We start from the raw sequence: 14686 nt of genomic DNA, 5'->3' as shown, positions 1-14686 counted from the left end.
CACTTTAGCAACACAAGGCTTGTTATTGAGACCATATCTTTGATATTCCTGACGAGTATTAAAACAGAATCTGTTTACATTCTTAACCAAAAGGGAAAACGTCAAAAACAAAAACAAAAAAAAAAAAAACCCTCATGGATGAAGGCGGCATCTTTTCCATATTTTTTTCTATGGTGTTTATTTACATGGGAGGTCTCACAGGCATCCCATTCATCGTCTGGTACATCAGTGCACCATTTGGTGTTGATTCTGGAATTGATTCCTTTGGCTCTGCTTTAGCTTTTGCAAACCCTCCTTCGTCGGCTGGATGATACCCGAGGTAAGAATGAACTGAAGAAAGTACTGGCAAGCTCATTGTGTGCAAAGGGCCCAGTCCAGCCATTGCCACGTTCGCCAATCTTGGTTGTGCCATTCCGAAAGTGTAGCTGGTTGCTGGCCGCAGGTGCTGTGCTACAGGCAGTGTGAATGCAGCATTGACAGTTGGACACTCATATCTCACCAAGCCGCCTTGGGCTGAGTCTGCTCTTGGGAGTAGACCGTGAGATTGTGGGGTGGCGTTGGATACAGCAATGGAGGTGGCAGAGTTTGCGTGACCACTGTTTCTTGCAGCAGGAACCTCATGGTTGTGTTTGCCCTCGTATGTAGTGATCACCGACTTCAGATCATGTGCAGCCCTCTCCACGTGCTTACGAACATTGCATCCAGGATGTGTGCACTTGTAATAGCTTCTGAATCACAAAAATGTTAGATTTGTCTGTAAGTAGTACAAAAATTGGCAAACTGGCGAGGATCCAGGTCAAGGACCATGCAATTACCAAAATGAAATCTTTGTTATCATTCCAAAATGCATGTTTTGCTATCCATATTCATACCTTGGATTTGGATTTCCTTTGACAACCTTCTGACCATATTTGCGCCAACGATAGCCATCATCAAGAATGTCGACCTCACTGGTCGTCTGAACCACGACCCTTGGTTCACGGACTGCTCTAGAAGCTGCATTCAACTCAATAGCATTGGTGTCTAACTTCCTGAAACAGAAAATACAGAACTAAGACAGTTTGCTTATGAAATGTTGGATAAAAAATTAATATTTGTATAAGAAAGTTTTTCCTCAAATTCACGGTAAGGAGTTAAATAAAAGATAAACTCACATCCTTTTCGAATCAGTCTCATCTCCCTCTCCATCACAACACAGTGACACACTTCCATGAGTTACTTGATCAGCCTCATCTTTATCATTAGACATTGTGGAGGAAACATCCACCACGTCGGAGGATAAATGAGGTCCATCTGGACCATGCTGAACACTAGTCGAAGACTCTCCACATTCAGCTAATACAGGGGCAGATGAGGCAACTTCCAGGGAATCACCTTGCCAATCATGGGCTTCACTCCTGATGTCTGTATTTGCCCATATGGGTTTACTATCAGAACCACCTGCTTGAAAATCAGGCTGTTCAGACACATCCATTTGTGTGTCAGTAAAAGAATGGGAAGATAATAAGCCAGTTCGACGCGTCGGAGGAGGCTTAGGGTGATCATGGGTACCCTTATAAATAATCTCGGTAATCTGACCTTCTTGTGAGCGCTCCACCTTTTTCTTAACCTGACAATTTGGGTGAGTGCACTTATAATAACTCCTTGGGAATTCACTACCTTTTACTTGTTTCTGTCCATATTTTCTCCAGTTATAACCATCCTCTGCTGGCATAGGAACAGCAACAGAGGAAAATTCCTCTTTGAGATCCATATCTCCATCCTGTTGGTCATCAAAGGGCCCAGAATGTGTACTACCCATACAGGAATCAGACCTCTGATTCAAAGTATTAGCACTGGCAGCGCGTTTACTTTCAGCCTGAAAACTGAATTCTTCATTTTGGAAATTCATGGTGCCAGTTTCTGGAGTTCCTAAATCTTTAGCTTTCCCCAGTTCAACACATGACTCAACATTTGGTATTGTTTGCTGCTGACTAACATCTGAAGCAACCTACGGTTAACATATCAGTCATGATATGTTGATTGGAAAACCTATCAGACTCTGAAAAGTAGGAATATCATGGAAGGGTTTATTTTGCACAAGTAAATGGTACTTGATGACTCATCTACCATTAAAAACTTAATTGATTTTTCTCTATATAACTAATATAGAGAATTTTAATTTACACTACCACAATATCCTGAGTTCCTAAGAAGTGCTATACTTGCCTTCACAATCAGCACAAACAAAATAATTGTCAATAGATTTTTAACATTTTAAAATAGTTTGTTATCCACTGGGCACAGTCCATATGCTATAGTTATATATAATGTATCATCAATACGGATCAAATCAAATTTATCTTCCAAATATAACAAACAATATTCACAATCCAATACTATGTTATGTGATAGAATAATTACAGCGGGTCTTCAAACTAGAAAATACAATTTTTTTATGTACTTATTATTAATCAACTTTGCAATCTCACGAAGAAGACACACAAAAGGTCAAAAAGTTGAGCAAAATGTTCAAAAATAGTCTCAAGTATAAATTGGGGCTCGGACCAGTTGCACTAAAAGTTCACCTGAAATATTTTAGCAGCAATACAGGGAAAATATGAATAAAGTAATATACTTTTTGGGCACCATAAATTATTTTTTTAAGATAATAGACAATGGAAGCTCTCAAGCCTCCATTTTTGATGAAGGTAGGTTTCAAACACAAGCTTCAGCAACAACTTCCATGGCCCTTAAAGCTAAACTCACTGGCAACTTTGGGTGTCATAAAAGAAACAAGGGTCAAACTTAGTAGATGAGATAAGAAAAAAGAAACTTAAGGATCTGGTCTAATCACTCATATCCTTAGTGCAGAAAATGAAAATTCGTTCTCTGATATTTTAAAGAACCATACATATCCCCTTACCTTAGATACTTGCACCAAAGCAAAAAAAAATACAAGAAAAAAAAGAGAATATATATCATAGAAAATACCAGCCCTATGTTTAAAGAATATCAGCTCTCTTTCCTTGCTATTCTAGATGATCTTTCAAATGTGAGAGAGGAATGACTTCCATTCTTCATGCATGAACTCGCTGATATAAATCTCTCATTTAAACTTCCTTTTTTTTCCTGTGAGCTATCTGAATAAAAAGCATGTTGCTATATGACTAGTATGTCGCCAAAAGACTCTAGAAAGAAAAACAAACAAACCCCCAAAAAATAGGCCATAATCAGAGGCTCTTAAATACATTATTTCAACAAATAAATCAAGGCTTAAAAATATATGCAATCTTTAGGTTATCTATGGATGTTCCTAATCGATGTATGCTGCTTTCTAAGTGGTCCAAATGCATCTTCTTTCTTCAGAACATCTACATTCCAAGAATGCTGAATAAAGTTACATAAAGCAAAAGAGGACTTACTATTTCAGAACTTGGATAAAATGAAGAATATGTGTTAAATGGAGGCTTGAATGAGAATCCAGATGCACCTTCAAGTGCATCATCACTTCTGAGCAGGGTAGGTTGGGCACTATTATCCTGCAAAAATTGAAGCTTGCCTGTGGTAGGAGACAACTGAGCCTAACAAAATAATTAGACAAGAAATCAGACATCTATGCATACATTTAGGTGGTCCATCATAGCTATACAAGACTATGCAATCGGTAGCAAAATATATAAAAAAAGATAATTGATCACTTTATCAATGCAAATGACTAAAACAATGTCATATCTTATTTGTTCTTTACCGTTCATATCAACTAAAACGGATGAACATAAGCTACTAATCAAGAAACTTGTTGGAACTGAACATAAACTCTCCTAAAGAAACCCCACCATATGATTGCAAGATCCAATTCCTCATCTTACAGGATCTCTATCTCAGTCTAAAAGAATATGCAAATTATCACTCTTTACAAATCTAAAACTGAAAAATGTGACACCATAACAATCAAAAATAGGAATAGGTGACTTCAGTGTAGTGCATAAGTTCCCCTGGGCTGACTACTTACTAGCTATTTCATATATTCCTTCTGGTGTTGGAATAGAATATCTTCATGGAATAAACTAAATACACAGCAAATTGTAAATCAACAAGTAAAATGTATAGAAAAAATTGTTCAAGAGAAGCAGATACTTTTATGTTTATCGCGATATGAACTTAACTATCTTGATATTGTACTTTAACTCCAGTCATTACAGTGCATCATAAGACCACCTCATCAGAATGATGTCCAGTAAGATGAGGCTTCGTATGTTAAGACAACAAATAATAAATTTTCTGAATGCCCTATAAAATGACAAAATACATAACATGACAATCTTAACGGTGTTATATCCGAGAAATATCAAGCACAGGTTTATAACTATTCAGCTTAAAAATTTCTGCATCATTTCCGAAATTGATGGTAAAAATTATGAAAGAATATCCCACACATAATATCACAAAGATTTCTAACAACCACTAGCGTGCTGATTCATCTATCAATATAATTGACAATAGAAAGTATGAAATCATACCATAGCATTTGATAGGAACACTGGAGAGTCCAACAATGATGTGGGACTTAAACCAGGTGGGATAGTCAGATATGGAGACCGAACATCAGAGGACGATGATAAGTTAGCCGGCGGAATGCGAGCAGTATTGAGCTTAGGCACATTAAAACCATTAGCAGCCATCCTCCCAGCAAGATTTCCATGCATATTTGGCTTATGCGTTCCAGACCAATTAGGTTCGAATGAGAGGCGGTTTGATGGCTCGTCCTCTTCTACTTTGGTAATTCTGTCTCGCTGATCCATCTCGAGTGCTCTACGAAGTCCCTCATTCTCCCTCCCTTGAAAGGATTCTGGAAATGGTCTCGAACCAAAATCCTCGCTTAAAAAGTTCGACATTAAAGTCCTCGGGCTAAGATTTGGAAAGCTCCAGTCATTGATCACGCCGACCTTCTCTTCCGACCCAGCCATGGCAGACAAGATCTTCTGCTAACACGAATAGGGTTATTTCCAGATCTGTTAAGAGAAGACAAGATGCAACCGCTATTAAACCCAGATCAGAGTAGATTGCTTCAATGCGCAACAAGACATCGATTCCCACCTTGGATTCCACCTCGGAAATCAATTGTTGGTCCAACTGAAGATCAAAAATCCGAGTTTGAAGGTTCCACGAGAATTGCACAAGACAAAAACTACGTAGATCCAACAAAAGTTCAGCTTTTCCTAGAATTGAGAAAACAAATAAAGCAATTTCATCAATGAGAAGATACCTAATCTCCAGAAACCAGCAGAGGACAGCAAACCTTTGAGAGTAATGGCGCAAATCTTCTCCAAAATCAAAATCACCTATTGCGAAAAAGCGCAAAACCACAACTTTACATCAAAAACAGCTCCGCAAACACGAAGTTTCAAAGCCTAGACGAGAAACTACAAATCGAGACGCAAAAGGCATGATCCCAACCACCTCAGACAGCGGCACAGCAAAGCGAGCTTCCGAACCAATGAACGGCGGGCTCTTCCCTGAGCTGCGTCAGTCTCCTAAAGCTGAAAAAACAGACGAACCGAAGAGCCAGAGAGGGACAGAGATCTGCCACCGAACATGAGATTTCTCTTTCCTTTTTTTCCTCTTTCGCTTTACCTCGGGAGGTCCGACAAACCCTGGGGCTGCGCAAATCGCCTCATCGCAGGCGATCCTTCCACTGCTCCGCCTTGAGCAGAGAGAAAGGCGCTGGGCGGTTTGACCGAGAGACGCAGTGGAACGATGGGGATTGGGAATGGGAATAGATTCGCGTGGAAGTCGAGAGCGAGTCGAGAAGGCAGCTGCCATCTCCGTGGCCACTTTGTTCTTATCGCTCTCGTCTCCTCCGTTTTAGGTTTTAATTCTTAATTATTATTCGCCTGTTGCTTACACGCTTTAATACAGATCTTAACCACTTAAGCCCTGCTTCGTAATATATTCGCAGTTTGTTAAATTTTAAATTATTCAAATTAACCAAACATTTTAGGTCATTATTATTTGAATTTGAATTCTTTTCGTTAGAAATTTATTATTCTTCTGCATAGAAATTTATTATTCTGCACTTTCACTAGAGAGACCAATCGATCCGTCGGTCCGATTATACGGTATTAAAAAAATTAAAAAAATTTAAAAATTTTAAATTTGAATAATAGATTAGACGAGTTAGTTCATTTAATTTTTTATTAAAATTTTAAATTTTAATTTTTTTTCTTCTCAATTCACGAGTCTATTCGAGCTCATCATGGGTTAATCCTTCTAGACTCCCAACTTGCATAAATATATATATTTTTAAATAGATGGATAAAATTTTAATCTAATATATTTAAATTATTTAATGGAGAACATTAATCATATATATTCAATCCAAATTTACAACTCTACTTTTATTAACCAAATTTATTATTCATTACGCATGTTATTTTTTGTGTGCTCTTTCATCTGTCAAAGTATGTATGATGTTAATTCGATGAAATCGAGGTAATGTTTTCTTCCATCATGGTCAACTGTAATTTCTCGATTTACCTCCTCAGATAATCATGGGACTGATCGTATAGGACTGTTAGTAGAGCCGGTCCTGGTTGTACAAGGACCCTGAGCGAAATTATAATTTTTGAGCCATAGATGAAGTAAACCAGAGAAGTCATGACCAAATTTAATTCGTATATCATTTGATAAAGGACGAAATTTTAACCTTCCTAAATTTCATAATACAATCAATTTCATCTTTAAAAAAAAACTCCAAGCTTATTTCTAAATGCAACTAAAATGAATTATGTAATGAGATTATAACACTAAGAGCCTCCATAAGTTGGGATATTATCCAACTTGATACTGAATTACAACATGAACAAAGGAGTCTTATTTTCTGTTCAAAGAATGCTTAGGGTGTTCATTCAACTACCACCATTTTGCTAATTAGATTCAACTGCCAAGAGTAGCAAATCTCTATAAACCAGACATTTAATCTCATGCTTTTTAATTTCTATATTGCAGCACGTACTGCAACTTCAAAAACAAGAATCATGAAATCTAATTCATCAGTGAAAAGCATTGATATCGCTTCTTGCAAAAGGAAGACAACTTCCTAAAAAAACAAAGAAGCAATCAAGGTCTTGTATACATCTGCATTCTCTTGGATAGATTAAGGTCTTGAACCACGTAACAATCAAGAAGAACAACAAATTAATGATCTTGAGGTTAATAATGGACCTATAGCAGAACAACTACATGAAATAGCATTAAGAAGATCCCAAAGAGAAAGAAGATTTGCTATTTCGAATGATTATGTGGTTTATCTACAAGAGTCAGAAGATGACTTAAATATTGATAATGATCTAGTTTCATTTTCACAAGCTATTAATGGTGATAATTTTGATAAATGGTTAGATGCCATGAAAGATGAGCTTAAATCAATGGTACAGAATGATGTATGGGACCTTGTGGAATTACCTGAAGGTTGTAAGAGAGTTGGGTGTAAATGAGTCTTTAAATCTAAGCGTGACTCTCATGGTAATATTGAACGTTACAAGGCACGACTTGTAGCCAAAGGTTTTACTCAAAAAGATGACATTGACTATAAGGAAACTTTTTCACCAGTTTCCAAGAAAGATTCTTTCAGAATTATTATGGCATTGGTAGCTCATTATGATTTAGAGTTACACCAAATGGATGTGAAAACTTCCTTTCTAAATGAAAATTTAGAAGAAGATGTTTATGTGGACCAACCAACAGGGTTTATAGAAGAAGGAAAGGAACACATGGTGTGCAAACTTAAGAAATCAATATACAAGCTTAAACAAACTTCCAAACAATGGTATCTCAAATTCAATGATACAATTATGTCCTTCGGATAAGGAAAACACTGTTGATCGGTGTATATATATAAAGGTCAGTGGGAGCAAGTTTATGTTTTTAATTCTGTATGTTGATGACATCTTACTAGCAACTAATGATCTTGGTCTATTAAATGAGACTAAAAAGTTTCTCTCTAACAACTTTAAAATGAAGGATATGAGTGAGGCAAGCTATGTGATTGGAATAGAAATATTCCGAGATAAGTCACAAAGATTGTTAGGTTTGTCTCAGAAAACATATATTAATAAAATTTTAGAGAGATTTAGAATGGATAAATGTTCAGCATCTCCTATTTCAATACAAAAGGGAGACAAATTTAGTCTAATGCAATGTCCACAGAATGATTTGGAACGAAAACAGATGGAAATGATTCCTTATGCATCTGTTGTTGGGAGTTTGATGTATGTTCAAACATGTACAAGGTCAGATATTAACTTTGTAGTTGGTATGCTTGGTAGATACCAGAGTAATCTAGGATTAGATCATTGGAAAGCTGCAAAATAAGTCTTAAGATATTTGCAAGGGACAAAGAATCACATGCTTACTTATAGAATATCTGATCATCTTGAGGTGATTTGATATTCAGATTCAGACTTTGCTGGTTGTGTAGATACAAGAAAGTTTACATTTGGCTATTTGTATCTTTTAGCTGGAGGAGTGATATCATGGAAGAGTGCAAAGCAATCAGTCATTGCTGCATCTACCATGGAAGCTGAATTTGTGGCATGCTTTGAGGTCACGGTTCAGGCTAATTGGTTGCGGAACTTTATTTCAGGACTTGGAATAGTCGACAGTATTGCCAAGCCGCTGAGAATTTATTGTGATAATTTTGCAGCTGTCTTCTTTTCTAAAAACGACAAGTATTCTAAAGGTGCTAAACATATGGAATTGAAATACTTTGCCGTTAAAGAAGAAGTTCAGAAACATAGAGTGTTAATAGAACATATTAGCACAAATCTTATGATAGCCGACCCTTTAACAAAAGGGTTATCGCCCAAAATATTTTCTGGTTATGTTGAGAATATGGGCATTATGTCTACTGGTGAATGTTAAACAGTAATGTTGTTTGACACTCTGAGCTCATTAATGTATAAATTTCTGAATTTTCTATTTTCTATCTTATGTGTATGCATGCAAATGATGATGTTGAAAACAGATTTTGTCTTTAATAAAGACATTATGTTTGAACCCATTATGGACTTCCCATTCTAAAATCGTGTGAGGAGAAGGCTAATATAGTAGTACATGGAAGGGAATATGTTATTACAATAACATATAACCGCCATGACTCTTATTAGTTTCCTATCCTTGATCACGTTAATGACGGAACCAATGTATGTAAAGTTTATTCATGCGCATTATGATTGATATAATTATTAAGTGACACAATATCACATGAGTCAAGTGAGAGAATGTTAGAAAATAATTATTATTATTTGAATAATAATTATTTATTATTTTAAAATATGACTCATATGAAATATTAATTAATTTAAGGGGCTTATTGGTCATTATGTATGGGATTGTGGGAAGTTATTTTAACCTCCCAAAATTGCACGTAGCCGACTTGATGGGAGTTAGCTATTTATGTACATAAGTTCTGTCGTCTCTCCCTGAAGAGTTTTTTCACCGTAGCCATTAGAAAGGTGTGAAAAAGAAAGTGAAAGAGAAAGAGATAGATTGTGATTCGTAATAACTTTCTTCTACAACCATTGTTCCTTTCTCATGAATCAAAGTAAATTGTTGATCTAAAAGTTATATAAATGAGAATCACAAATTTCAAAATCTTTCATGATTAAATTTCTGAATTAGAAAACTTCGGTGTACAGAGGCCTACACGGAGTGCACAACTCCGTGGCGTGGGCAGTTATGATAACTGCTAACATGACCACTGCGTCACCCTTTGCCTCCAGCAGGCACCCGATGCGGGCCCCGTGATCATCGACCTTCCAATCGGAGCGTGCAAGCTGAACGGCGCCGGGCGGATCGCGCTGGAGTGCGACCGACTCAGGTGGGCAGGGTCGCTCCTGCCTCCTGGAAGCGCCGAGATGGGCGATGCACTGCGAAGGGAGGAGGGCGGGGTTCGGCGGCCCGAGGCCGACGACGGGGGCTAAAGCGCAAGCCCTCGAGGCCTTGAAGGCCGTCACCTCCGGGCCCGCAGGCTGCTCTCGCCGCCTAGCGACGGACGAGAGCAGTCATTTGCGTATGTGCGCAGGAACTTCAAGAGAGAGGTGGGGTCCGCCGATAGCGAGTCTTACCATCTGGTGGACCACACTGGAAGCTTGGGCCTTCAGCTCAGCCTCTTCTTCCTCCGCGTGTGAGAGAGTAGCCTGTGCAAACCGAACGGCTCAGGTCGGATCGGTTCGACCATTGATCTGATCTTAATTCTGACCGTTGACTTATTGACTTCATCTTGTATTTGACCCATTAAGAAGCTCGACAAACTGTTTGTTTATTTATCACGTGACGAAGGCAAAATTCTTGACCCTGTAATAAATTTGCCAAATTATGACATCATTATGACTTATTAACTTCTGCAAGCAATGCAATTAAGGCTGGTGACTCTTAAGGTGAATCTTGCCCATTCATAGAGCTAGGCAGGTTCTAACAAAGTTTACTCACTTGTTTCTTGCAATAGAGAATAACGGAATTAGAAGAAATCATACGAAGGAAGAATAGGGCCATCTCCAAATTGAAGAAGAAGGATATGGCTGTTCTGGAGAAGCAGGTCCACGACGTTCATTCCTTTTGAAATTTATGAGCATTATACTTCCTGTTGGCTCACCTAATGAGATGACAAAAAACTGATGTAGGTTGTTGTACTTACGAGGACGTTCTTCTACTACTTTGGAGTATGATTCCTCTTGTTCAAGACTTCCGGCCGGTCATGGCAACTAAAATTTGTTTTGACATGAATAGAACCAGTCCATCCTCTGGTCCTGACTCTCCTGTGACCAGCAAAGGATACCCTTTGCGATTTCCAGTTGGCAAGGATGAGTCCCAGCGGCATTGCAGCAGAACAGTAGCAGTATCGAACAGCCTTTATCAGAGCATTCTATTTCCTTGACAGATAACACTAGGTCGCAACGATCTATTAGTCCTCTTAAAGAGCACTGGAGGCTTCAGAGATCTGAACCAGCTACTGCATTTAAACAGAGGAAACTTGCAAAATCTAGTGAAGATTCACAGAGTAACACAAGTGCTGCTTCCCAGAAAGGAAATCCCATAGCTGCAAGGAGGAGGTGGAGTTGAATCATGCTGCCATTTTGGTGCATAATTACTGATGCATGGCTTTTCAATCTGCAGCAGTCTTTTGATGCCATGATCAACAATGTAATCTACTTATCTGCAACTTCATTCTACGAGTTAAACATCATTGATGCAATTATTTTTTTTAAAGCGAAATTAATTAATTTAGTTTGGTTGATGGTTAAGGAAAAGTGTTCAGAAAAATGTGCTTAAGGATACATAGATTAAGCTAAACTCTCTGTTTTAGAGGTGAAATGAAATGAATTTAAAAATTATAAGCGGCAACTGATATTTCTGTTGTGGTTTGTGTCTTTGATATGTTACTTTGATTCTTTGTAACTCTTTAATTTGTTCCATCATATTTGTGAGAATAAAGTGGAAGAAATTTACCACTATTAGTGAAGTTTCACCGATTATATTCGACAATTGTGTAGATACGAGACACATACAAAGAAGCCAATGGAAAAAATTTCCATCGAAATTGACACAGCAATTGAACAGCAGATGAATGTGAGTAGAGTACAAGTAATCAAGAAAAAATATATAAATGTATCTTCTCAATGAGCATCACAAGATGAATGTTAAACCACACAAACGTTGGATAGAATATACAAGTTTGTGAGATCAAATACATTGTTGGAATTTCTTATAGATTTGTTCGAATTAGTACGAGACAAACCAATTATCAACAAGAGAAGAGGCAAGAGCTTGAGGAAGCTGTCGATGCACTTCAGAAATATAGTCTCTGTTCATATATTTCACCAGAATCTATAGCTGCACTTTAGATATATATAGTCTCTATTCATATATTTCACCAGATGCTATCATACTTGTAGGTTCAGCGACAAAAGTGGAAGACAAGTTTGATCGTCACCTAATTCTTGGTAGCAATATCTGCTCACTGTTGAATGTGGACATGACAAACTCTCAAGAAAGATCAACAAATTGAATGTTTTCATTTAATCAACATAAGAAAGATGTATATTACCTCAGGAATTGATAATGCATATGGTTCTCTTTTCAAGACTACAAGTCACCTTGCAAACATTTCAAGAGTTCAAAAATGATCAAGAAGATTAATGTACCATGAAAATGTTGGACTTTCCGAGCCGCAAAAATTGTTTTTGCGTTGTGAAAACCCCGGAAGTCCATACCACCGGATCCGTGCAAAAAATATAAAACTATTTTTCTTGTACATATTTATTTTACTCTACATCTACATGAAGAGTTTTACCTTTGGTGCGTGTCATTCGCATATCCCGCTCTTCCTTTCGGTGTCGGATCTCGAGGGAGTCAAGCGTACTCCCCTCTATAATGTATCCACACGGACAAGGAGTGGAGAACCAAAATTCTTGAGTGTGCTAGCACTCCTTAGAATTTCGGCAAAGGGAGAGGGAGAGGGAGAAGAGAAGAGAAGAGCTTGAGCAAGGAGAAAGAAAACAATGAAGTGGAATGAATGAAATTCATTCTCTTCATCCACTATAGTGGCCGGCCACATTAAGAGGGAGGAGAGTTACAACTCCTCCCTTAATGCCATGAGTTACAATCCTATGGTAACTCCCATGAGGTGGCATGTTTGATGATATGGAGCATCATCATTGGCTATCCTTTATGTCACCTCAATTTAAAGTCAAATAGTCAAGTCAAGCATTGACCATGAGGTGGCATAAGTCAAGTCAACATTGACCATGACATGACATAAAGTCAAGTCAAACTTGATGATGATGTGGCACAAAGTCAAGTCAAACTTGACCATCAAGTCAAGTCAAACTTGACCACAAAGTCATCTTTCTCAAGTCAAGTCAAACTTGACTTCTAATCTCCCAAGGTTGATCAAATCAACTCCACTAATCTAGTTTGGATTACACTTAACCCAACTTGAGTCATCACATGAATCTAATCCTCTTGGTTCATCATTTCCACCTAATTGTCCTTTGTGTGTGACCCTATAGATTCTTGTAACGTTGGCAATGCTTCTAAACTCATTTAGAAGCATAAGTAGTGAGCGGTATCTAGCAATACATCACTACTACTCAAGTTACAAGAATGTTGAGATCCAACATCACCATTGTAACTACTAATTGTGACTCTTCACAATATGTGATAATGTCCTTCTATCCTTGATATCATGATTGATCAAACCGATCAAACCGAGGCATGGACCGTGTCATCCTCTAATCAATCTATGTCTTGAACTTCAAGTAGACTCACTATAATCAAACGAGCTCAACATCACATGTTGACTCAATTTGGGCATGGTCATGCACTTTAGTGGTCTCACTCTATCAAGAACTATGATATCACTCCCGTTATATGGGAGGGATAGATCTCATCTACATTACTCACATCCCTCCGCATAATTTGTTACATACCCAGTAATCGTCTTTATAGTCCACCCAGCTACGGGTGACGTTTGACGAAGCCAAAATAAGTAACTCCTTATGTAGGGAACCATGATAACTTCAGGTCCAAGGACTAATAGTCATACTAATAGCCACATGAGAAAGTATATGACACTCATATAATGATTCATGATACTTTCTCATGGCGGATTATTCAATATACATTATCCAATGCATACCCATGTGTCAACTTGATATCTCATATCCATGACTTGTGAGATCAAGTCATCGTGTTGACCTACATGCTAGTCTCGTCGCATTAACATTGTCCCTGAATGTTAATACTTGATTAGGAATCATTTAGAGTAGTGTTCTCTATATCATCTCACTATCGATTCAACCAATCGATTGATATAGATACAAACGATCTACTCAAGGATATTATTATACTTAATTATATGGCACGAATATCATGTAAGTATAATAATCATAAAAAAATACCTTTATAAAATGTAGAAATATGATACATAGAGTCCATACAACAATCATCAAATGATTGGCTCTAGGGCTCTCACTAACAGAAAACAAATAATATACAATGGAAATAAATAAATATACTCATTATATTTTTTTAAGGAAAGCTTCAAATAATAGAGGATGAGATTACACTATGCATAACCAGCCATGATTATAACCTAAGTCTCCGAAGAACATCATCAAATTTCAGTAATCCTTTTGCAACTTAAACAGAATCATCAATCGCTTTAGAAATCAGTTGTGTTTTAGAAATGTGGCCCTTCTAATGAATACATCAAGTAAATCAGTTGTGTTATAGAAATGTGGAAAACAACAACCAAGTTGAGTATTATCTCGGAATGGGCTCTTTCTCTTTGTGGTTTATGCTCAAAATGAATGGAAACAGAAACTTAAAGCACACAAATATGATCAGGTCCTGTGCTTTGTAACTTGACCTTTTGATGAATGATCAGGTCCTGTGCTTGGTATCATATATATATGTGATTATGTGGAACTCCAAAGCCTGCTGTTGACACAGTTGCAATTGACTTGAGCTTGAGGTGATACGTATAGAACACAAAATCAGCAACATGAAGATTATTAAATAGCTCAGAGAATAAAATGGACACAAGCAATTTGAGAAACTTAGTCGATGGCATGGTAAGTGATAATGAAGTAATTCAATAAGCGAACACAATATGCAGTATGAACAAAGTGTCGATTCCTTG

The 14686-nt window shown here is 37.5% G+C and overlaps 1 protein-coding gene across 5 annotated transcripts; it reads right to left on the bottom strand.

The window, feature by feature from the left end:
• LOC141842939 (putative WRKY transcription factor 2) lies at positions 1–5799 on the bottom strand. 5 transcript variants are annotated; one of them, XM_074730929.1, is made up of 8 exons: positions 5440–5799; positions 5249–5324; positions 5080–5170; positions 4503–4994; positions 3405–3563; positions 1155–1990; positions 873–1031; positions 1–728 (listed from the first exon to the last, which is right to left on the bottom strand). In XM_074730929.1, exons 4-8 carry the CDS (start codon positions 4947–4949, stop codon positions 182–184), a joined length of 2148 nt encoding a protein of 715 aa, XP_074587030.1. In that variant the 5' UTR covers positions 4950–4994; positions 5080–5170; positions 5249–5324; positions 5440–5799; the 3' UTR covers positions 1–181. The 5 variants fall into 5 exon arrangements, with proteins under 5 accessions (XP_074587030.1, XP_074587033.1, XP_074587029.1 ...); XM_074730932.1 differs by having other exon boundaries at positions 5080–5201; positions 5282–5324; XM_074730928.1 differs by having other exon boundaries at positions 5443–5799.
• Between the last annotated feature and the right edge of the window lie 8887 nt (positions 5800–14686).

Source organism: Curcuma longa, chromosome 12, assembly GCF_044706935.1.
Source record: "Curcuma longa cultivar G26 ecotype Majalengka, Jawa Barat chromosome 12, ITB_CL_G26_1.1, whole genome shotgun sequence".
Taxonomy (NCBI): Eukaryota; Viridiplantae; Streptophyta; class Magnoliopsida; order Zingiberales; family Zingiberaceae; genus Curcuma; species Curcuma longa.
This window is presented reverse-complemented; position numbering and strand designations above follow the sequence as displayed.